General features: G+C 35.8%; 1 protein-coding gene across 1 annotated transcript in view; it reads left to right on the forward strand.

Moving 5' to 3' along the window:
- STK3 (serine/threonine kinase 3) overlaps window positions 1-23,778 on the forward strand; it is a 281,099-nt gene that overhangs the window by 69,771 nt on the left and 187,550 nt on the right. Inside the window, 2 exon segments of the mRNA XM_027064153.2 lie at window positions 12,457-12,621; window positions 13,132-13,299. Of these exon segments, the coding sequence (XP_026919954.2) occupies window positions 12,457-12,621; window positions 13,132-13,299 (333 nt within the window).

The following is a 23,778-nucleotide window of genomic DNA, read 5'->3' on the forward strand; positions in this document are numbered from 1 at the left end:
AGTATTTATTTCATTCATGGTTTATTATATCTCTCCCACTTTTATTTATTTTTTTAAATAGACCTATAAAATATTCAAGTGATTTTAAAATGACATTGCCCCATTTATATAGTGGTGAAAATCAAATTAAACCTGCATTGTATTAAAGGTAACATAATTAAATCCATAAATGGAGTACTCTGTTGATAAGATTTTTCATTGGAGAGGATTTTGACAGATACCACTAAATGAAGTGTCAGCCGTGGTTTGAGAGTGGATCTAAGAGTTTTCTATCTTAGAACTGAAATCTTACATTAGTTAGCTCATTTTGTATAAGTTAAGATCTTCTCTCCTGTATGTGTGTGTGTGTGTGTGCGCGCGCGCACGCGTGTCTGTGTGTGTGTTTCTGAGTGTTTTTAGTGTAAACCTGACCATTTTGAAATTGATGGGTATGGTCTATCTGAACTGTTAAAAAGTCTTTATTACAGAAATGAAAATGATAGCACTTTAAATTTTACTTAGTGATGGGAATAAGTAGTTACCTCTGTTGCCAAATAGAATTCTAGTCACTTTGGTAACTGGTTAAGTTTGTATAAAATGAAATTTCTTAACATATTTAAATGTTGTTTAAAAACAAAACTTTTTAGGAAAATAAATGACTGTCATCTATCTGCCTGCCTGCCTTCTTTCCTGTCTTTATAACAAAATAGTTTTTGTAAGGATACGAAATAAACATCTTGTTTAAAGTCTACTGTATAGTGTCCATTAAATAAACACAAGTTCCTATCTCATTCTTCTCTATTAGGGCCAGAAAATGCTTGTAAAATGTTGATACAGATACTGCTTTTATCCACAGTTCATTTAATACCATTGGCATTTAAAAGAGACCAGGTAAATGTTTATTCTTTCAAATATGCTAAGATTTACCTGCATTTTGGCACTTAGAAGGCTGAAATTTGGCCCATCACTTTTTTGCCATTTTTCTCATCTTAATGAAAGGGGGAAGAATGGGCCTTACTTGATTTCTGAGTGCCATTTCATAACTATTATTCTTCAGTTTATTATTTGAATTATTCTATTGAAAATTTTCCTTTTTCTCGATGGTGAACTTCTTTTTTATTCAAAGCCTAATTTTAATGCTACTTCTCTTTCTTCCCTAATTAATTGCTCTTCACTCTGGTCCCATTTCACTTGGAAAGTGTTTTTTATAATAGTTTCTGAGTTTCTAAGTCTGTCTTTCATGCTAGATTGGAACCATATGAGGTTAGGTTAAAGATTTTTTATTTCATTTATTTTTTTAAATATTAAAAATTTTTAAGTTTATTTTATTAATTTTTTTTCATGTTTATTTATTCTTAAGAGAGAGAGAGAAAGAGAGACAGAGAATGAGTGGGGGAGCGGCAGACCGAGAGAGGAGACACAGAATCTGAAGCAGGCTCCAGGCTCTGAGCTGTCAGCACAGAGCCCGATGCGGAGCTTGAACTCACGAACCGCGAGATCATGACCTGAGCCAAAGTTGGACACTTAACTGACTGAGCCATCCAGGCGCCTCTGTTTATTTATTTTGGAGACAGAGTGAGCTGGGGAGGGGCAGAGAGAGAGGGAGACAGAATCCAAAGCAGGCTCCAGGCTCCTAGCTGTTGAATTCAGAAACAATAAGATCATGACCTAGCCAAAGTCCAACACTTAATCCACAATCCACTGAGCCACCCAAGTGCCCCAAGGTTAAAGATTTTTTAAATTTAGTGCAGAGTAGATGCTCAATAAATGTTTTTTTTTTTTTTCTGTGAATGAATGTTATCTAGGGTTTTTGGAAAATACTTCTGCATTCTTAGATCACTTTTATGCATGCTTTATATTCTTCTTGTCTGCCATACATGTGCTCTTATCCTTGGCAACATTGTGATCGATTTTATAACTGATACTTCATTGTTTTAATTTGCTTTTTTTTTTGATAATTAGTGAAGTTTGTTATTTTCTGTGTATGTTAACCAGCTCTATTTTTAAGTTTTGCATATTTGTGAGTTGTGTATATTCATTTATTTACCTACTTATTTGTTGGGTTTTATTTTTCTGAAAGATTTATGTGAGCTCTTTATATTCTAAATAATTCTGTACACTAAATATCTTAGTATATTTTCTGTGAATATTTTTCTAAGCTTTCTAAGCTTATAGTATTTATGTAAACAAAGCTAATAAATTCTCATAATTTTTGTTTGCTTTTTCGATTAGAAAGCATTCTTTCTGCCTACTGATTTGATACTTTGAATGTCTTCTATTTTTATTTAAATAGCTTAAAATTGTTTCAATCGATCTATATGTTTGTTTTAGTGGTATTAAGCATCTGTTTTCCATAAAGTACTTATTAAGCCACCTATAATGTCCTCAGTTAAGGTTACTTTTCAGGCCAGGGGATCCACGTACTCGCAGAATTTATTAACAGGTATAGTTGTTTTGTTTGGCAGGCACAGCATTTAAAATAATTTACATTAGAATGCTAGGATGAGGCCTGCATTTTGTCTTGATACTCTGGGCTGATACTCGGTTTTACTGCTTGTGTATGGCTGGTATCTGTCCTTAGTTTGTTAACCACTTGTACTATGGCTGGGAACCGTTCTAATTAGACATTGCTTTAGCTGATTGTCACATATTTTCAATATCATCTTTGGAGCAAGTTTTGCAATTCTGTTTTTTTCTTTTTTGGGGTGTATATATATATAATTTATTGTCAAGTTACCTAACATACAGTGTATACAGTGTGCTCTTGGCTCTGAGAGTAGATTCCCATATTTAATTGCTTACATAAACCCAGTGCTCATCCCAACAAGTACCCTCCGCAGTGCCCATCACCCATTTTCCCTGCACCCCCCATCCCCTTCCAACCTCAGTTTGTTCTCTGTATTTAAGTCTTTTATGGCTTGTCGCCCTCTCTATTGGTAACTATTTTTTTTCTTTCTTTCCCTTCCCCCATGGTCTTCTGTTAAGTTTTTCAAATTCCACATATGAGTGAAAACATGTATCTGTCTTTGACCGACTTATTTCACTTAGCATAATACCCTCCAGTTCCATCCACACTATTGCAAATGGCAAGATTTCATTCTTTTTCATTGCTGAGTAGTATTTCATTGTATCTATATACCACATCTTCTTTATCTATTCATCAGTTGATGGACATTTGGGCTCTTTCTATAATTTAGCTATTGTTGATAGTGCTGCCATAAACATTGGAGTACATGTGTCCCTATGAATCGGCACTCCTGTATCCTTTGGGTAAATTCCTAGTAGTGCTATTGCTGGGTCATAGGGTAAATCTATCTTTACTTTTTTGAGGAACCTCCACACTGTTTTCCAGAGCAACTGTACCAGTTTGCATTCCCACCAACAGGGCAAGAGAGTTCCCCTTTCTCCACATCCTCGCCAACATCTGTTGTTTCCTGAGTTGTTCATTTTAGCCACTCCAAACTGTGTGAGGTGGTATCTCAATGTAGTTTTGATTTGTATTTCCCTGATGATGAGTAATGTTGAGCATCTTTTCGTGTGTCTGTTGGCCATCTGGATGTCTTCTTTGGAAAAATGTCTATTCATGTCTTCTGCCCATTTGTACACTGGATCATTTGTTTATCGGGTGTTAAGTTTGGTAAGTTGTGTATAGATTTTGGATACTAACCTTTTACCTGATGTGTCATTTGCAAATATCTTCTCCCATTCCATTAGTTGCCTTTTAGTTTTGTTGATTATATCCTTTGCTTTGCCAAAGCTTTTTATCTTGATGAGGTCCTAATAGTTCATTTTTGCTTTTGTTTCCCTTGCCTTCACAGACATGTCAAGTAAGTTGGTGTGGCGAAGGTCAAAGAGGTTGTTGCCTCTTTTCTCTTCTAGGATTTTGATGGTTTCCTGTCTCACATTTAGGTCTTTCATCCATTTTGAACTTATTCTTGTGTATGGTATAAGAAAGTGGTCCAGTTTCATTCTTCCGCATGTTGTTGTCCAAGTTCTCCCAGCACCATTTGCTAAAGAGACTGTCTTTTTTCTGTTGGATATTCTTTCCTGTTTTGTCGAAGATTAGTTGGCCATATATTTGTGGGTCCGATTCTGACTTTTCTATTCTATTCCATTAGTCTATGTGGTTTTTTTTAGTGTGCCAATACCATACTGTCTTGATAATTACAACTTTGTAGTATAGGCTAAAATCCAGGATTGTGATGCCTCCCGCTTTGGTTTTCTTTTTCAACATTACTTTGGCTGTTTGGGGACTTTGTAGTTCCATACAAATTTTAAGATTGTTTGTTCTCCCTCTGAGAACAATTTTGATTGGGATTGCATTGAATGTGTAGATTGCTTGGGGTAGTATTGACATTTTAACAATATTTGTTCTTCTAGTCCATGCGCATAGACTGTTTTTCCATTTCTTTGTGTCTTCTCCAATTTATTTCATAAGCTTTCTATAGTTTTCAGCATATATTATCTTTTACCTCTTTGGTTAGGCTTATTCCTAGGTATTTTATGGTTCTTGGTACAATTGTAAATGGGATTGATTCCTTGATATCTCTTTCTGTTGCTTCATTATTGATGTATAGAAATGCAGCCGGTTTCTGTACATTGATTTTATATCCAGCGACTTTGCTGAATTCATGTATGAGTTCTAGCAGCTTTTTGGTGGAGTCTTTCAGGTTTTCCATGTAGAGTATCATGTCATCCGTGAAAAGTGAAAGTTTGACTTCTTCTTTGCCAGTTTGGATTCCTTTTATTTCATTTTGTTGTCTGATTGCTGATGCTAGGACTTCCAACACTATGTTAAACAGCAGTGGTGAGAGTGGACATCCCTGTCGTGTTCCTGATCTCGGGGTGTAAGCTCTCAGTTTTTCCCCATTGAGGGCAGCTCTCTGTTTTCTTATATTGCAACCCTTTCATACATAATGACGTTTGTGACATCTGTCTGTGGTGTGATAGAGAGTATAGGCAATAGAGCCAGAAGACATGTGGGCTTTGCCTCTTTGTAGTTGTATGATACTTGACCCCTTTATTTCTCTGAATTTGTTTCATCTAAAAAGGGGATGATGTGTTTCTCTTTACTTAATTGCGTTGTCATGAGACTCATAAAATACTCCTTATAACTATAAAGTAATGTAAAAAATTAAGACATTATATCTTTGTATTCTATAAAATGTTACTGTTTATTGTTTAAATGATTAAAAAAAATTTTTTTTAATGTTTATTCATTTTTGAGAAACACAGAGAGACAGAGCGTGAATGAGGGAAGGGCAGAGAGAGAGAGGGAGACACAGAATCTGAAGAAGGATCCAGGCTCTGAGCTGTCAGCACAGATCCCGATCGATATGGGGCTCCAACTCACCAACCGTGAGATCATGACCCGAGCCAATGTCGGATGCTTAACCTACTGAGCCACCCAGGCGCCACTGTTGTTTAAATGATTTTATTGAGGGATAGAAACCCTTCATTTTCATATTTGAAGTTAAAAGGCTTAATGTGTAGTTACCTCATTTGAGCTTTAATATTCAAATGGATTGTTTAAATAATACTGTACTACAAATGACTTTAAGATGTATCCGTGTATTAGTATGAATGATTGAATACTGTGTCATTTTTTGATTAGGGCAGCATATGAAGTGACCCCCTGAGGTAAGGGGGAGGAGTTTATTACAAAGAGAGAAAAGCATAATGGAAGAAGGACTTTATAACATTTATACATTGCTTGAGGTCTGCCCTCTCCACCTTTGACAATTCTGGGCCAAATACAGGCTATGCTCTAAGGTAATTATATAAGCTTTATAAGGACTGAGACTGTCCATGTTCTCACCTTCAACACCTACCACCTTTAACAGAGTCTGTATGAGAGAGCCAGTGAAGTAGATATTTGTCAAAAGAATTTAAAAAATGGATGTCTGAATTAGTGTGAATTTATTCATCTGTTAAGAGTATGAAGATATTTTGTAAATATGTTATAGAATCATGGAGTTTGGAATGAACCTTTGAAATCATTTAGTAAAGTTAGACAGTTCTTGAATCAGTATAATATCTTTGGCAAATCTTTAGTCTTGCTGTGGATTTGTCTAGTAGCAAATGCTTTACAGCACTGAAATCAGGCAGCTCTTGAGACCTCGAAGTATGTAGCAGATCTTACTCCTGAACTTTTTTCTCATATAGCCCTGAAATATAGGGTTCAGAAGCAGAGATAACAAATCAGAGTTAATGAAGGGTTAGTGAAATAATGGAATGGTTGGAAATAATGGAATGTTAAGAGGATAAAAATTAAAGTCTAGGTAGCTGAAAATGTCAACATTGAAATGATTAAACATGACACAGTTTTATGGACTGTGTTTTGTAGTACCCCCAAGCTCTTTAATTTTTATACCAGGAGTGGTGAGAGGGGAGAAAACCCAGGCACATAGGACAGCACCACCACCTTGTACGCCTTGGTCACTGTGGTGGCCCTAAAGAACACTCCTACCTCCCACTCTCCCACCTTGGCTGTTAACTGCTAACTTAGAAAGATTGGAAATGTCAGATGTGGTGTATCTCCTTTCTTTTTGTGACTACGAGTCTGTATCCATTCATTTATTATTTATGGAGTGCTAACTATATGCTAGGCATGGTTCTATGCATTGTGGATACATCATCAGTGAAAAGAACAAAGATCCCTGCCCTTGTGGACCCTTTCTCAGTGTGGTGTTGTCCAATAGAAACATAAAATGAGCCACAAATGTAATTTAACATTTCCTAGTAATCACATTAAAAAAAATTAATAGGTGAGGTTAACTTTAGTAATATATCAAATATATTAATATATAGCACCAATATTATAATATTAAATAATATAACTAATAACAGTATCTTAATAATATTAATGACTTATGCTAAACATTAATAAGTTTATGATATTAATATATAAATATCATTTATAAGTGTAATCAACTAAAAATTTTTTCTTTTAAAGCTTATTTATTTTGAAAGAGAGAGAGAGAGAGTGTGTGTGTGTGTGTGTGTGTGTGTGCGCGCGCGTGCGTGCATGCACAAGCCAGAGAGGGGAAGAAAGAGGAGGAGAGAGAAAGAATCCCAATCTGCACTGACAGTGCAGAGCCCGACATGGGGCTTGATCACACAAACCATGCGATCATGACCTGAGCTGAAATCAAGAGTCAGATGCTTAACTGACTGAGCCACCCAGGTGCTCCTAATCAATTTAAAAATTATGAATAAGATTCTTTACCTTGTCCTTTTAGTACTAAACTTTGACCTTTGGTGTATATTGTACATTTATAGAACATCTTAGTTAGGGTAGCTATGTTTCACACGTTGGGAGCTACTGTATTGGGTAGTGCAACTTTAGAGCATAGTGCTTGCTTTCTAGAGCATAGTGCTTGACCATCAAGTCGGACTGTCTGGTCTAAGATAGAGAATAAGTTCCTGGTAGTACTAGAATTTTCAAATAACCCAGACTCCATATCCATGGCCTATGAAGCCTTGTGCTTTTACATGTCTCCCAGATCTCATCTAGAACTACTGTTCTTCTGAATCACTAAACTTCAGCCTTTTTTCTTGAACTCAAATGTAGGAGGCTTTTTTCCTGAATCATGGTGTTTCTTGTTTCCTTTGTGTGGAATGTCATATTCCCAGATAGCCAATCACATGTTTAGCTCTCTTATGTCATTTAAGACCAGAAATGTCTCTCAGGCTTTCTTTGATGTCTACGCTGAAGAGCCTTTCTCAGTCATTCTCTGTCAATAGCTTTGTATTTTCTTGTCCTGGTAGTAATCATCACTGATATTTTCTTGCAAAACTATCCTACTTTCTATCATATTATCATCAAATTATCCCTTCCTCGTAGAATATAAGTTCCATGAGAGAAAGGACGCTGCTTGGTTTATTCACTGTTGTATCCCCAGCAACTAGTGTAATTCCTGGCATGCTATTGGTGTTTGATAAGTATTTATTGAATGAATAAATGGCATTCTGGATCAGGTATCTTGTACTAGAGTGGATTTATCAAGTAAGTCACATTCTTACATTACCACTGAAGAGCGTGGGATTGAGAGTTGGTTTAGAGTAGTCTTAGAGGGTTTTAATTTGGAAAGGATTAGGGCAAGTTGGGACCTCAGAGGTTAGGGGAAGGAGGTCCAAGTTGTTTGTTTGTTTGTTTGTTTTGATAAAACTAATTTATCCAAAGCCAGCACATTGTTCAAGTACTACAAATAGACATGTACAATACATTTATGATGTTATATATTAATGTTATATGTAAACTGTCTCCCAATTTGTTTAGAAATTTTCATGTCAGGGTTTTGTTTAATGGAGGTGAAATTGACATAGCATAAAATTAGCCATTTTAATGAGTGGTATGAGTGTATTCGCAATGTTGTATAATCACCACCTCTGTCTAGTTTCAAAATATTTTCATCACCTCAAACTCAGTGAGCCATTGTTCCTTGTTTTTCTTATCCTGCCTCAGCCCCTGGCAACCACCAATCTGCTTTCTTTCTATGAGGATTCACCTGTTGTGAATATTTCATATACATGGAGTCATATATGTGCCCTTTTGTTCTGACTTCTTTTACTTAGCATAACGTTTTTGAAGTCCATCCACAATATAGCATGTATCAGGACTTTATTCTTTTTTTTTTATGGCTGAGTAATATTCTATTGCATGTATATACCATAATTTGTTTATCCATTCATCTGTTGATAGACATTTGTATTGTTTTAACCTTTCAGCCATTGTGAATAGTACTGTTATGAACATTCCTGTACATACATTGTTTGAATACTAGTTCTCAATTATTTTGAATATATACCTAGGAATGGAATTGCTGGGTCACATGGTAATTCTGTGTTTAATTATTTTTAACTTTTGAGGAACTGTACATTGTTTTACATGGAAGCTGCACCACCATTTTACATTCTCACCACCAGTGTCCAAGAGCTCCAGTTTCTTCATATCCCTGCCAACACTGTTTTCTATTTTTTTATTATAGCCACACTAGTGGGTGTGAAATGGTACCTCATTGTGGCTTTGATTTGCATTTCCTAATGACTAATGATGATGATGTTGAACATCTGTCTTTTCATATATGGCCATTTGTATATCTTTTGTGGGGGAAATGTCTAAGTCCTTTGTCATGTTTAAATTGAGTCATTTGTTGAGTTAAAAGAGTTATTTATATTCTGGATACTAGACCCTTATCAGATGTATGATTTGCAGATATTTTCTCCCATTTTGTAGGTTGTCATTTCACTTTATTAATAATATCCTTTAATGCACAAAATTTTTGATTCTGATGAAGTCTAATTTATCATTTTTCCTCTTGCTGCTTGTACTTTTGATATCACACCTAATGATCCATTGCCAAACCAATAGCCATGCAGATTTACCCCTATGTTTTATGGTTTTAACTCATAGTTAAGTTGTTGATCTATTTTGAGTAAACTCTTATATATGGTGTGAGGTAGGGGTCCAACTTCATTTTTTTGCTTGTGAATATCCAGTTGTCCCCAGGTTGTTTCTTAATGAGACATGAGCCACTGTGCCATTGGTGGCAGTTGAAACAAACTTCTTCCAATAGTTATTTTCACATTCTACATAGTCTTTATATATGTGTGTGTATAAATATATATGAATAATTATTCAAGTATAACTAACATACAGTATTATATTAGTTTCAGTTGTACAATATAATGATTCAACAATTCTACATATTTCCTGATTCCCCACTGCCACCTCCCCTCTGACAACCACCAGTTTGTTCTCTGTATTTAAGAGTCTGGCTTTTTTGGTTTCTTTTTTCTTTGCTTGTTCATTTGTTTTGTTTCTTAAATTCCATACATGAGTAAAATCATATGGTGTTTGTCTCTCTCTGACTTATTTTCATTTAGCATTATATACTTTAGGTCCATGTATGTTATTGTTGCAGTTGGCAATATTTCATTCTTTTTTATGGCTGAGTAAGATTCGTGTGTGTGTGTGTGTGTGTGTGTGTGTGTGTGTGTGTGTTGTGTGTGAGAAAGAGAGAGAAAGAGATATGAATAGATACTTAATGCTACAATAAACATAGGGTTGCATATATTTTTTTGAATTAGTGTTTTCATTTTCCTTGGGTAAGTACCCATTAGTGGTATTACTGGATCATATAGTAATTCTATTTTTAATTTTTTTAAAGGAACTCCATACTGTTTTCTACAGTGGCTGTACCTATTTGCATTCCCACTAACAGTGTATGAGGGTTCCTTTTACTCTACATCATCACCAGTATTATTTCTTGTGTTTTTTATTTTAGCCACTCTGTCGGGTATAAAGTGATGTCTCGTTGTGGTTTTAATTTGCATTTCCCTGATGATTAGTGATGTTGAGTATCTTTTCATGTGTCTGCTGGCAGTCTGTATTTCTTTTTTGGAATACTGTCTGTTCAGCTCCTCTGCCTATATTTAATTGGATTATTTGTTTTGGTGTGTGTGTGTGTGTGTGTGTGTGTGTGTGTGTGTGTGTGTGCATGCGCGCATGTGTTGGGTTATATAAGTTCTTTATATATCTTGGGTATTAACCCCTTATTGGATATATCTTTTGCAAATATCTTCTTTCATTCAGTAGGTTGCCTTTTTGTTTTGTTGATGGTTCCTTTTCTCTGCAAAAGCTTTTTCTTTTGATGTAGCCCCAATAGTTGAATTTTGCTTTTGTTTCCTTTGCCAGAGGAGACATATCCAGGAAGAGGTTTCTATGGTGATGTGAAAGAAATTATGTACTGTTTTCTTCTAGGAATCTTATGGTTTCAGGGCTCACATTTAGGTCTTTAATCCATTTTGAGTTTATTTTTGTTTATAGTGTAAGAAAGTGGCCCAGTTTCATTCTTTTGCATTTATCTGTCCAGTTTTCCTAGTAACATTTGTTGAAAAGACTGTCTCTTTCCCAGTTTATATTCATGAGTCCTTTGATGTAGATTAATTGACCACAAACATGTAGCTTTATTGCTGGGATTTCTATTCTATTCCATTGATATATATGTCTTTTTGTGCCAGTACCATACTGTTCTGATTACTACAGCTTTGTAGTATAATATTTTTATAATTTTAATTTGTACTGTGTCTTCCTTTTATCCCATTGTTGGGTATTTGAATTTTCCTTCTTTTCTTCTTTCTCAAATAGAGTAGTGTCCTCTATCTTTGTATAAATTGGAACTCCCCTCCTCCCATCTTCCATCAGCTTATGTTCGGGTTATATTTGCTGGTTGTACTTTTAGGGAGAAGTAGATTTTATTGTCATGAACTTTTATTATTATGTGGGTATATTTAAAATAGAGGCTTTCATAAGTTGCACTTGAGCAAGGCTTGTCAAGAGAGGCATAGGTTATGATCAGACAAGGGCTCAAATCTTAGTTCCATCTTGTATATGAGGAGAAGGAATTTACTGAACCTCAATGCAATAATTTCCTCATTTGTCAGTTGCTGGTAAAAATAGTATATATCTTGGAGAGTTGTCGTAAGGATAAATAAGATAATGCATGGAAAATGATTAGCATAAAGGCTGGTAGAGATCTGGCTCTATTGCCATAGCTACTGAGAATGTTTCCTTTCCCACTTCTTTCCTTGACCACCTTTTCTCCCTTCTCCCCTCTTATCCTCTCCCTGATAACCTTAGTTTGTGTTTCCATTTTCCTAGTCTTTCTCTGGTATTTTCATTTTTGAGTTCTCATTCTTATGGCCAGAAATCCAGGATCTGGGTGGGTTTAGACATGACTCGGTTAGAAGAGGAGGAGTGATATGGGCATAATCACTTCATGCAGGAGACTCTTGGCAAGCCACCTTTGTTTCCTTTCCTTTGTGTAAAACTGTTGATTTTCTTTTTCATCAAGAATTAGCAACATCACAGAGAAGAATGTCTGAATTTACTTTCAGGACAAGTAGCTGTGATATTGCTACCTCAGTATCAGAAGATGTGGGAAATAGTGATTTCTTAGGGTCACAATGATTTTTGGGAGAGGCTATGTGCTTTAGGAATGACATCACTAATTTTAAGGAAAGGGCAAATTTAATATTGAAAAAAATTTTCATCAATAAAACATGTAGTAAGAGTGACAAAGAATATTTGTGAGGAAAAAGAAGTTCCCAGTTTTTTTTCAATTTTTTCAATTTATTTATTTTGAGAGAGAGAGAGAGAGAAAGAGAAAGAGTACGTGAATAGGGGAGGGGAAGAGAAGGGGAGAGACAGAATCCCAAGAAGCTCTATGCTGTCAGTGCAGAGTCTAATGTGGGGCTCGAACGCACGAACCGTGAGATCATGACCTGAGCTGAAACCAAGAGTCGGATACTCAACTGACTGAGCCACCCAGGAATCTCCCCCAGTTCTTTATCTTTTAGCCTTTTCCTAGAGGTTTAGTGGTCATTAGAAAGAAGGATTAGTTACCAGTGCTCTTTTGTAAGAGTTTATCTAGCATGGTTTTTCATTCTAGTTTTACAAATATTTGTTTCCAGTTAACAGAAGATGAAATTGCAACTATTCTTAAATCTACTTTGAAAGGACTAGAATATTTGCACTTCATGAGAAAAATACACAGAGATATAAAAGCTGGAAATATTCTCCTCAATACGGAAGGACATGCAAAATTGGCTGATTTTGGAGTGGCTGGTCAGTTAACGGTAAGTGCAGTAATTTTGGACACTCTTTTGGCTTATATGTCCAGGTTTGATTGCGACTAAATGTTGATAACTTTTTAGAGGGGGTAATGGGAAGAAATATGTAACTACATTGTTCTTGGGGAGAAGGATCCATAATTTAAGTATTATTTATTACTTTTATTTACAACTTAAGAGATGTTGAATGAATATGAAAAAATGTAATTGAAATGCTTGAATGTTTAAAAAGGAAAGCTATATTGATCCATTTCTATAGCTTTTATTGTTACAGTACTGTTTTATGACTATCTTTAATGAAGGTGGAGATAAGTTTCTTGTGGATTCTTTGTTATTACAGAATTCAAAATTCTTAAAAATATCCTGTCAGAGCTCTAGTGGAAATTCTAAAAAAATAGTCAATTTCAGATACAATCTGTAGTAATTGAGAGTTTCACTATACAGTTTAAAGAATATGTTGACAGATTTCCTTTGTGTTTTTGTAGTAGTATTTATATCTGTGTGATGTTTTTGCAGGATACAATGGCAAAACGCAACACTGTGATAGGAACTCCGTTTTGGATGGCTCCTGAGGTTATTCAAGAAATAGGCTATAACTGTGTGGCTGACATCTGGTCCCTTGGCATTACTTCTATAGAAATGGCTGAAGGAAAACCACCTTATGCTGATATACATCCAATGAGGGTAAGAAAATGATGGTTTGCTAAAAATGTTGATGTTATATAAATTTTGCATTTTTGTAATGTCAGTGTAAATAAATAAATACAGATTAAATAAGTTGATTTGAATTTAGGTTCTGTGCAAAAAACAGTAAAATTATCTGTTAAAGGTTAGCAATATTAACTTTTCTCCCCCCACATCCTTAATTGTGAGAAAAGAAGTGAAGGCTATATGTCCCTCTACAGTCACCATTTTCCTCCCCCCAAACTATACGTGTAAAATATTCCCTTGCTTTTCAATAGAAGAAAGGGTTGGCAAATCCACTATATTCTTTAATCCATCCATTGTTTTCTCAGTGCAGCAGTAGAGGCCTTGGAAAAATCATTTCTCACTTTTCTACCCACCCTGTGGATTCTACCTTTCTGTTTTTGGTTTTCCTTTTTTTCTTCTCTCATCTGAAATTAATATTTAAAAATCATGATTTCTAATATTGCTATGTACCTGTAAGCATATTAATCTTATTTCTTTAGTTGTCTTAGTGAGAAACTGGAATTCCTTTTTTGAACATTATTATACACTTCTGTGAACTCCCTTTTCCAGGATGATTTTTTTGAGTTTGAAGTATGTACCTTACATATTCAAGTCTAATTGCCTGTGCTTCAGGGTTTGTGATGATACAGTTCTTAGGTTTTTTCATATGTGAATCTCAATTCATTATTGATAAGTACATCTGTGTTTGTGAACTTATTGCCCTCTAGTGGCTGGAATCACCTCAAGAAGAAAAGATAGAAGAATGAAGAGAGAGAGAGAGAAAGAGAGAGAGAGAGAGAGAGAGAGAGAGAGAGAGTGAGTGTGTGTGTATAGAGAAGAAAAGATGGCGTCAGGCTGACTGGAGAAATGTGTGAAGTAAATAGATGGGAGGAAAGAGAATGTAGTATTTTGGAACATCTGAAGAAGAATAAATTGGAATTAATTTCTGATATACAGTATTATTGTAGATTGAATTTCAATAATATAAGTAATAGTGTACTGTGCTGAAAATATTTAAAAGTCTGTCTCCCACTTTAAAGAGAATTCTTCGAGTAATAAAATTATATATAATATGTATCATCTTCCTGGTGTATATTAATTTCTTTTAAGGTGAAAAATAAAAATGACATGAATTGTTCGTTTGCAAAATAATAAAAAATGACAAGATCAGCATAAAACCAGCAACACAGATTCTCATTTCTTTTCTGATTATTAGTTATCTTTAGTACTTTTAGTTATGATGTTTTTAGGGTGATCCTCAAACTAGGTGTATTTGAATTTGAGTTAATGAGGTTAACTGAATTATCCAAGGCAACCTAGCCAGGTGCCAGAGCTGAGATTTAACCTAGGACTTAGATTATTACTGTTCTGTTTCCTGCTTGTGTAGATCTTTTTTTTCTAACCACAAAGATGAACGTATTAAATTTGACCCTGAAGTTGTCTGATAGTAAATAGTTGTAATATGTGGTTCCCGACTTCTAGGATCTTAAAGTATCATTTGGCAGTTTGAGTTAACACATGTGAAATAGCAAAAATATACTTGAAGACAGTATTTCTCTTTAAAATTCTATCAGTCATCGGTCTATCTCACTTTTTTCCTACCAGTCTAAATCCTACTCATTCAAGTCTCAGCTCAGATATTATTTGTATATAGAGCCTTCCTTGGTAGCCACCACCTAAGTAAATTTCTTGTTTTCCTCATAATTTGTATATAGGCAATTCTGGGCTCTCCAAGTTCTTTGGACAGTTTATCAAGTGTCGCCTTGTGCGTTTCCAAACAGTATGGTTTTAAGTTGCTACTTAAATTGTGTTATCATTATTTAACTTTTCTCATGTTTGTGAACTGCTTTGTACAAATGAGAGTATGAACTGCAAGTACTGAGAAGCTGTTAAGGTCACGTGGTGGGTACAAGTTTTCCAAAGCTCACATTTTATCATTGGCGGCAAATACGATAGTTTCCTTGAAATGACAGATTCACACGATTCATTTTTGAGAAAATGTCAGTCCTATGTCCAAGTCTGAATTGCCATCGCTTTTCTGTCAGTTGTTCCTTGGTAACAAGTTGCAGCTTGTTTGGCTTGCAGTTCTGTCACACAAGTGCTTTTCCTCAAGATAATCACCGTTCTTCTGTATGTGAGGCAGATGCTTTGTGTGCATTTCTCATTTTGTCATAAAGAATATTAAAAAGGTATGTATTCAAGGATAGAATTTTGATAAAATTAATAGTATTTACTGCTCACCAGAGTTTAGTTTGGTGGGAGGTTGGGTGGGAGGAAAAAAGAAAGAGCTGTCCAAGAGAGAAAAAGGATTGTTGAGGACACAGCCAAAGTTGGAAAGTGAGAATTGTATTGTCACCAATACAGTTCTTTGCTCTAGCCTTGCTCTAGCAGTGCTCAGCAGTGAAGCACAGCACATCATGGCCTTGAGCTCAGGTTTGAGGTGAAATGAATGAGTGTCTCGAAACGATGGGGCTCCAGGGCATTGAAGGATGCTGTTGAGAGAGTTGTTCTGGTGGTTACAATGGGGTGTAACCTGAAAAGAGAGGAGAGGGTATAGGAAATGAACGGATCAGGGAGCTAGACAGTGTTTTTCACACTTCCTACACAGCCGTTACCTGGAGAGCTTTGAAAAAATACTGATGCCTGGGCCCTGACCCAGACCGATTATTTCAGAATCTCAGTGTTATTAGAGAGCCAGTAAAGCTGTAGTTAAGGTATAAGAGAGTTGGCTGTATATGAAACTCAGATTAGTGAGTGAAATAGTGAAGTTTCCTTTTTTTTAGAGAGAGAGCATGTGAGTGCTTGTGAGTGGGGGAGTGGCAGGGGGAGGGAGAGAGAGAAAAAATCTCAAGCTGAGTGTAGAGCCCGACTTGGGGCTTGATACCATGACCCTGGGATCACGACCTGAGCTGAAATCAAGAGTCAGACGCTCAATTGACAGAGCCACCCAGGCATCCCTGAAGTTTTCTGTTTTTAACTAAACAATTTTCTCACTTTAACCACTCTGTGAAATAATTATGTTTTTTAAGTTTATTTATTTTGAGAGAGAGAAAGTGCAAGTGGGGGAAGGGCAGGGAGAGAGTGAGAGAGAATTCCAAGCAGGTTCCATGCTGTCTGCTCAAAGCCTGACATGGGGCTTAATCCCACGGAATGTAAGATCATGACCTGAGCCAAAGTCAATGCCCACTGACTGAGCCACTCAGGAGCCCCAAAATACATATTTTAATCTCCATTTTAATGAGTGGATTGGGTGAAATGGATACTTAAAAAATTACGTTTTTTGTTCAGGTGATACAGCTTATAAATGGCAGAACTGAGAGAGGAATTCATGCTAGTCCATTTCTTGCCTTGACAAAAAAGAAATATCTTTTGTGTTTATATGTCAACTCTATGCAGATGAAGGAGTGGCTAGCAAAAATAAAAATCAGCAAACATTTTAATTTCATAATTATAATTATTATGTTAAAATAGGAACCTTCTAAATTTTTCAGAGTGGGAAGAAATATGGGCAAATTTTTCATGTTCCCTGCCATTTTTTTTTTTTTTTTTGTAGCAATGTTGGCGTATGAGATTACCAATAGTTTATAAAGTTGTCACAGTGGAATGAGGATGTGAATGATGGAAAGACCACTACAACAGATGGAGGCAAAGAATGCTAGTTCTTTTAAGATAAGTAAAGGATAGTATATAATTTACTGCATTTAGTTGGCTATCTGGAACAGGACGCTAGTTAGGATGTGGTAGGCCAGCTTCCCTAGCCTCCACATCCTAGTCCTTCTGCAATTCCCTTTGGCTGTTGTTACAAGATGATAGCCCTTCCCACTATGCCTACCCTCTAGAGGTATGTCATAGGAACAACGAGGCTGACTGAGTGAACTGGGTGTTGGTTTCCTAGTCTTATTCTCAGACATACCGTCCTTCTAAGTATGCCCAGGCTCCAGGCGGCCTGCTTGAGACCCAGGTCGTGCTTGCTTCGGCCAGCAAAAATTCGGGTCAAGAAGAGATGCATCCATTTTTGATAATTTAGAATGGAGTTGCTCCTGCCTAAATAGCCACAAATTAATAATCGTGGCTTTCACTGATTAAGCTTTTTGTAGGACATATGTTTTGAGTGTCATAGCCTGAGGGATATGAAGAACTTAAAGATGGCACTAAATTAGAAAGTGAAAGCGATCAAATTGGAACTTGATAGTGAATTGAAAATGGGTCTTTTGAAAGTGTGAAGGCTGAGGTCATTTGTTTTATACACTTTGGTTTATCATTGGTCAAAGATTGATGCTTATCTTTAATCATTCCTCAGGGAGAATAAGAAGTATTGGGGATATAGATATTCATGGAGGAATTTCCTAATAAAAAGAGCTACTAAAAACACTGGATTTGTTTGATGGCAAGGGATACTAATTTGTTAGTTTTTATACAGCTTGCTTTCTCTCTCTTTTTAAAAGAGAAACTCGTAGTGTGTACAGATTATATCTTTGCTGTGATAAGAGTAATAATTATGTGTCTAGTAAAAGGCAATGATGAAATCACATTAAAACATGTAAAGCTTTGTAAATAGGAAAAGGATGAAAATGTGGTTATAAATGTACATCCAGCAAATAGATTAAAATTAAGCAGTAATGACAGATTAAGGAATAACAACAGATGGAAGTAAAACTCAAAATGTTAAATGAAACAAGTTTTATCGAAATCCAGTTTATTTTAAAAAGCTAAATATAAAGAAACTGAATTAATTTTGGTCAGTTAAATAAACAAAGGGATTTAAAATTTTAATTTTGAATTTGGTTAACCACATACTTCTTTGGAGATCTACCTCTTTCTCAGCTCTACAGGAAATATAATTACCAAATAGGAAATGAGTGAATAGTATTATTTTTTAAATGTCTGTCCCTGTACCCCACTACCAAACCCAGGCACTTTGTTTCATAGACATCACTAAGACCCTGTTGATTCTTTTAAATACAGTTTTGGTTTTGATTTCTTTTGTTTTACAGTCTTTTGTGTTTGATTACCCATTGCTTGGCATAGAGAAAGGGGTAAGGACAGAAGTGTTTGAGTCAGACTAAGAACTGTTTGAGAGAGCAAGTACTGTGACTGAAGATAGCTTGGCATCAACTGAAGGAAAGAAAATAAAAATCAAACTAAGAATTGTACTTCTACACAACACATTATGAATGTTTATTACCTTTTAAAGATAAAATATAGACATATATTGTATATTTTAGGAAGACTTGTCAAATGTGACTTAAGGAGACAATTGGAGGCATTTAAATGGCAATTTTCAGGAAATTCAACTTATATACAGCTTGACAATCTGTTTAAGAGTAAATTAGGAATTACTTTAGACTAAAAAAAGATCTCTCTTTGTCTCTCCGTCTGTCTCCCTATATCCTTACATCACTTACTTATGAAGAAAAGAACCCTGTAGATAATTTCAACACGGAAAAGTTACTTTTGATGAATGTTTTTGAAAATGATGTTATCTTTCTTTCCTTAACCTTGCTGTTTTCTACAACTTGCCTCTTTACTCCTACCCCTTTTGGGGAAATAGTGCGTTTTAATACGTGAAATAAATGATCCAGTGCATGCAAAGTAAACACAGACATTAGGAAAAAATCACCCTCTATACTGCATATTAAAAAACAAAACACACAGTAGCTTGCCCCTACCTCAAATCACATGGCACTACTACTTTTACAAGTATACTCCAGGTATACTCCTGATCCAACAAGATTTCTTAAAAAAAAAAAAAAAAAAAAAAAGGAGATATTAAATCTCCATCAAAGGAGTGAAACTGAGTTATCCATTTTTTATAAATAAAAATGAATCAATGACCTCCTTCCTATCTAATTAATGATCAAATTTGGCTGAATTCTAGTCTTCTAGACTAGGCTTGAGGAGGGGTGGTAGTTGAGTAATGCCCCACCTGGCATATTTACACATCTGCCCTCTCCCAGTCCCTACTGTATATGGCTCAGTAGATAGCTGGCCCGTCTTAGTGTGGGGTGCAGGCACTGCCTCTTGGAAGATTCCCTATAGGCATTTAACATGACGAGCAAAAGACAGGTATCTTCATTTTATTTGGGAGTAGATGAAGGAATATGGGACTGTTAATTCACAGAAACATCCTGGCTGAAAGCCTCCGTCTTAAAGCCTGAGATAGCAGGGTGCAGCCGTTCTCTGTGGTCTGACCCTATGGATGTGCTGCTCCAGATTCCCCATACGCCTGGCCAGGAGCTTGTAGGCAAACCTCACTCCTGCCCTGCCCAGGATGGGAGGCTGGCCTCAGCAGTTTGCCATCAGCACTCATGTTCACAGACGTCACGTGGCTTAATGGTGAAGCCCAGGTACCCTCTTTTCCTCTTGGCTTTCATAGCTAAATTTTGGCTTGAATGACTTGTTCTATGCTTACAAGGATCACTTTCTTACTTTTTATTTTATCTTTTTACCCCCACAATAGATTCTTAGGGCCGCCTCAATAAATTACCAGAAATCTGGTAGCTTTAAACAACAGAAATGTATTCTTTCACAATCAGGGTGTTCACAGCGTTGCTCTGCTTCCAGAGGCTCTAAGAGAGAATCCATTCTTTGCTCTTCTAGCTTTTGGTGGCTGCTGGCAATCCTTGGCGTTCCTTGAATTGTAACTGCATTGTTCCCATCTCTGCCTACATCTTCACATTACCTTCTCCTCAAATTTCCCTCTGTCTGTCTCTTAAAAGGACACTTGTCATTGTTTTTAGGGACTACATGGATAATCCAGGGTGATAGCCTCCTTTCAGTTCCTTGACATTACATCTGCAACTACCTTTCTTTTCCAAATGAGGTCACATTCAGAGGTTCTGGGGATCATGACAAGGACACATCTTTTGGGGGCTACCTTTCAACCACTACACCTTCTATAATTTTCTCTCTTCTTTTAAATTATATACAGTTTAAGATTAATAGTGACTAATATTAGGACTAATATCTCCTAGTCTTTCTGTTCTCAATTTTTTTATTGTGGTAAAATATACAGAACATAACATTTATCATTTTAATCACTTTTAAGTATACAATTCAGCAGCATTAAGTACATTCATGCTGTTGTGTAACAATCACACTATCCATTTCCAGAAAATTTTATCATCCCAAACTGAAACTCTGTACCCGTTAAACAGTAGCTCTTCATTATCTCCTCCCCACAGCATTTTGTCACCACCATTCCACTTTTGGTCTCTATGAGTTTGACTGTTCTGAGTACCTAATAGAAGTGGAATCATGTAATATCTGTCCTTTTGTGTCTGAATTATTTCACTCAGCATAATGTTTTAAAGGTTCATTCATGTTGTACCATGTGTCAGCATTTCCTTCCTTTTTAAAGCTGAATAATATTCTCTTGTATGTATATACCACACTTTGTTTATCTATTCGTCCACTGACTGACACTTGGGTTGCTTTCCCATTTTGGCTGTTGTATATAATGCTACTGTGAACACGGGTATACAATTATTTCTTTGAGACTGCTTTTGATTCTTATGGGTGTATCCGGAATGGGGATTGCTGGATTATATTATGTATAATTTTGGGGGGAACTTCCGTAGTTTTTTCACAGTAGCTGTACCATTTTACATTCTCACCAGCAGTTATTTCCAGTGGTTCCGGTTTTTCCACATTCTTTCTGACATTTACTTTCTGTCTTTTTGGTAATAGTCATCCTAGTGAGTGTGAACAGGTATCTCAGTTTTGATTTGTTTTTCCAAAATAACCAGTGATGTTGAATATCTTTCCATTGGTATATCCTATGTGAAGAAAATTGGGTTGGTTATTTTTTGTTGTTAAGTTTCTGTTCTCATTTTTATTGACTTTTCTCTGGTATTAATCTGCTTTATTTCTATTTGCTGGCTGAGATCTCTGAACCATTTGACTTTTTACTGCTTTATTATCCTTCCAGCTGTCCCCTATTATTCTTTGCACCCCAAGTCTAATACTCTAAGTCCCTTTGTAATTCTTCCTTCATAATCAGTCTATTGGGAGATCTTTGAGTCAAATGGTTTTTACTTCCTGTTTACATGCAAATGACTTACTGGTCTACAAATAGAGGGTTGCTTATTTGTATTTATATATATTACTTTATTTGGGCAGTAGGTGTGTTCTGATGAAGGTGTGTAAATATTTAATAGGTGCAAATCATTTTAAATTATTATTTTTAAAATAATTTTAAAAAAGATGTTAGAGTGGGAGAGAGCTAAAGCATAAGAGACTCTTAAAAACTGGGAACAAACTGAGGGTTGATGGGGGGTGGAAGGGAGGGGAGGGTGGGTGGTGGGCATTGAGGAGGGCACCTTTTGGGATGAGCGCTGGGTGTTGTATGGAAACCAATTTGACAATAAATTTCATATATTGGAAAAAAAATAAATACTGAAAAAAAATTTTTAATGACTCCTTTAGTAATGAGAATAACACTTTTCAAACTTATCTACCTTGTAATTGTGTATATTTTTATGGTGGGACATACTCATTTTAGTAGTAATATAAATTTAATCCATAATATTAAAATATTTTTGATTTGGTATTAATGTTAAAGTATAAGAAATGCATGTTCTAACGTGGAGACAGGAAATTTGACTTTTAGACTACTTGGAGTATAGATCTGTTATACTTAACTACATTGCTTATTTTGTGTCGAAACTAAATGTCATTTAAGTATGGGTGTGTGATTTTTGAAGAAAGTACCCTGGAATTTTCTTCCTGTACGTTCCTCTTTTCTTTATCTCCTTCTATACATGTTTAGTGCACATTTATCATTTGCTGATCGGACTTTGAGGATGTAGTGGTAAGCAGAGCAGGCGTGTGTCCTATTCCCTTGGAACTTCCAGTCCGGTGGAACTGGCATTCTAATGTTAAAATTATTTAGCTTTCTGTTGTGGGGAGAGCGGCGTAGATAAATATATTCAGTTGTCTAGAGTATGAGACCATACACTGTAAAAACTTTAATTATATGTATGTATATTACAAATTATATAGGATCATAAGACTATAAATATGAGTTTTATTATTTTGTCATTACATGCCTCACTTATTTTTCTCCTTTGAACTTATCCTCATCTTCCTTTTTTTTTTTTCTCTCTCACTGTTGCCTTTACTTTGTTCCCTGTCCCCTGACAGTGCACGCACATGAATGCTCACATGGTCCTCTCCCCCCATTTGCTTTGCTTTCCCTGTGCTTTTCTTTCTTTTAATATTGACTTTCTTACCCCTTGTCTGTTCCCTACATTTTTCTGCCTGATTAAGTAGGTGATACTTTATTCTGTTAACCATTACTTTTAGATCAGATATAGCCAAGGATCTGGAGGAGTGGGACAAATTGGATCATTGGAGGATTTCAATACTACTTCCAGGGCATATGGTTTTTCACTCTATTTGAAAGTTAGAGTTCTTCTGCCCTGTGGTCCTGTACATGTGGGAGTGTCAGGCATTCCAGCCCCTAAATTGGGGATTAAGGTTTATTACAGTGACACTTTCAACATATTTCTGTCCAGTCAGAGTTATTATTCTTGAAGAGACGAACAAACAAAGAGGACAGAATAAATAGATCTCTTCTTCTCTTGTTTAGGCCTGCTGGGGGGTCACCCCTGAGGGTTTCACAGGAAAGACCAATTCCCACTGTTGACTTAGATTCAAACCTTGCTGTTGGTGTTGTGTTGCCATGTGCTTTGTAAACATGAATAGTTTGGTCACTGTTGAGGAAGCAGTCCTCATCTTCCTACTGACATACAAATTACATGAATATGAATTGTCGTTTTGAAGTCATGTTTACATTAAGTATTGCTTAGAGAAGGAATCATTAAGAAAGAATCATGCTTTAAAGAATTATTGAGAATTATTGAAAGAATTATGCTAGAATCCATCTTTTCAGGATTTTAATGTAGGATATCGGCAAAGGCAGTATTTCTCTGTATTTAGGAACGTTTACAGTACACAATTTACATTGATTTATTAATAATTAAAAGGTGGCATTAGCATTTGACACTTCTTTTTTGACTGTGGTCCATACCATAAAATATGTTTTGTGTTGTGACCCATTTTGCGCATGTATAGATAAGTACTGTTTTATGTACAATTTGTTTCAGGTGTGTGAATCTTCTACTTCATACTTTCATTAAACAAAAAAGGTAATCCGAATTGATTTTGTGACCCAGAATTGGATTGTAACTTGTATTTATAAAGCAAGATAGAACGAGTCCATTAAGGCAGAGATACATGACTTTCCTTTCCTTTCCTTTCCTTTCCTTTCCTTTCCTTTCCTTTCCTTTCCTTTCCTTTCCTTTCCTTTCCTTTCTTCTTTTCTCTTTTCTTTTCTTTTCTTTCTTTTCTTTCTTTACAGTGTTTATATTTTCTTTTTTAATGTTTATTTATTTGAGGAGTGGGGGAGTCTCAAGCAGGCTTTGTTCTGTCATCATAGAGCCCCACACAGGACTTGATCTCACAACCGTG

This window comes from Acinonyx jubatus, chromosome F2 (genome assembly GCF_027475565.1).
Source record: "Acinonyx jubatus isolate Ajub_Pintada_27869175 chromosome F2, VMU_Ajub_asm_v1.0, whole genome shotgun sequence".
Taxonomy (NCBI): Eukaryota; Metazoa; Chordata; class Mammalia; order Carnivora; family Felidae; genus Acinonyx; species Acinonyx jubatus.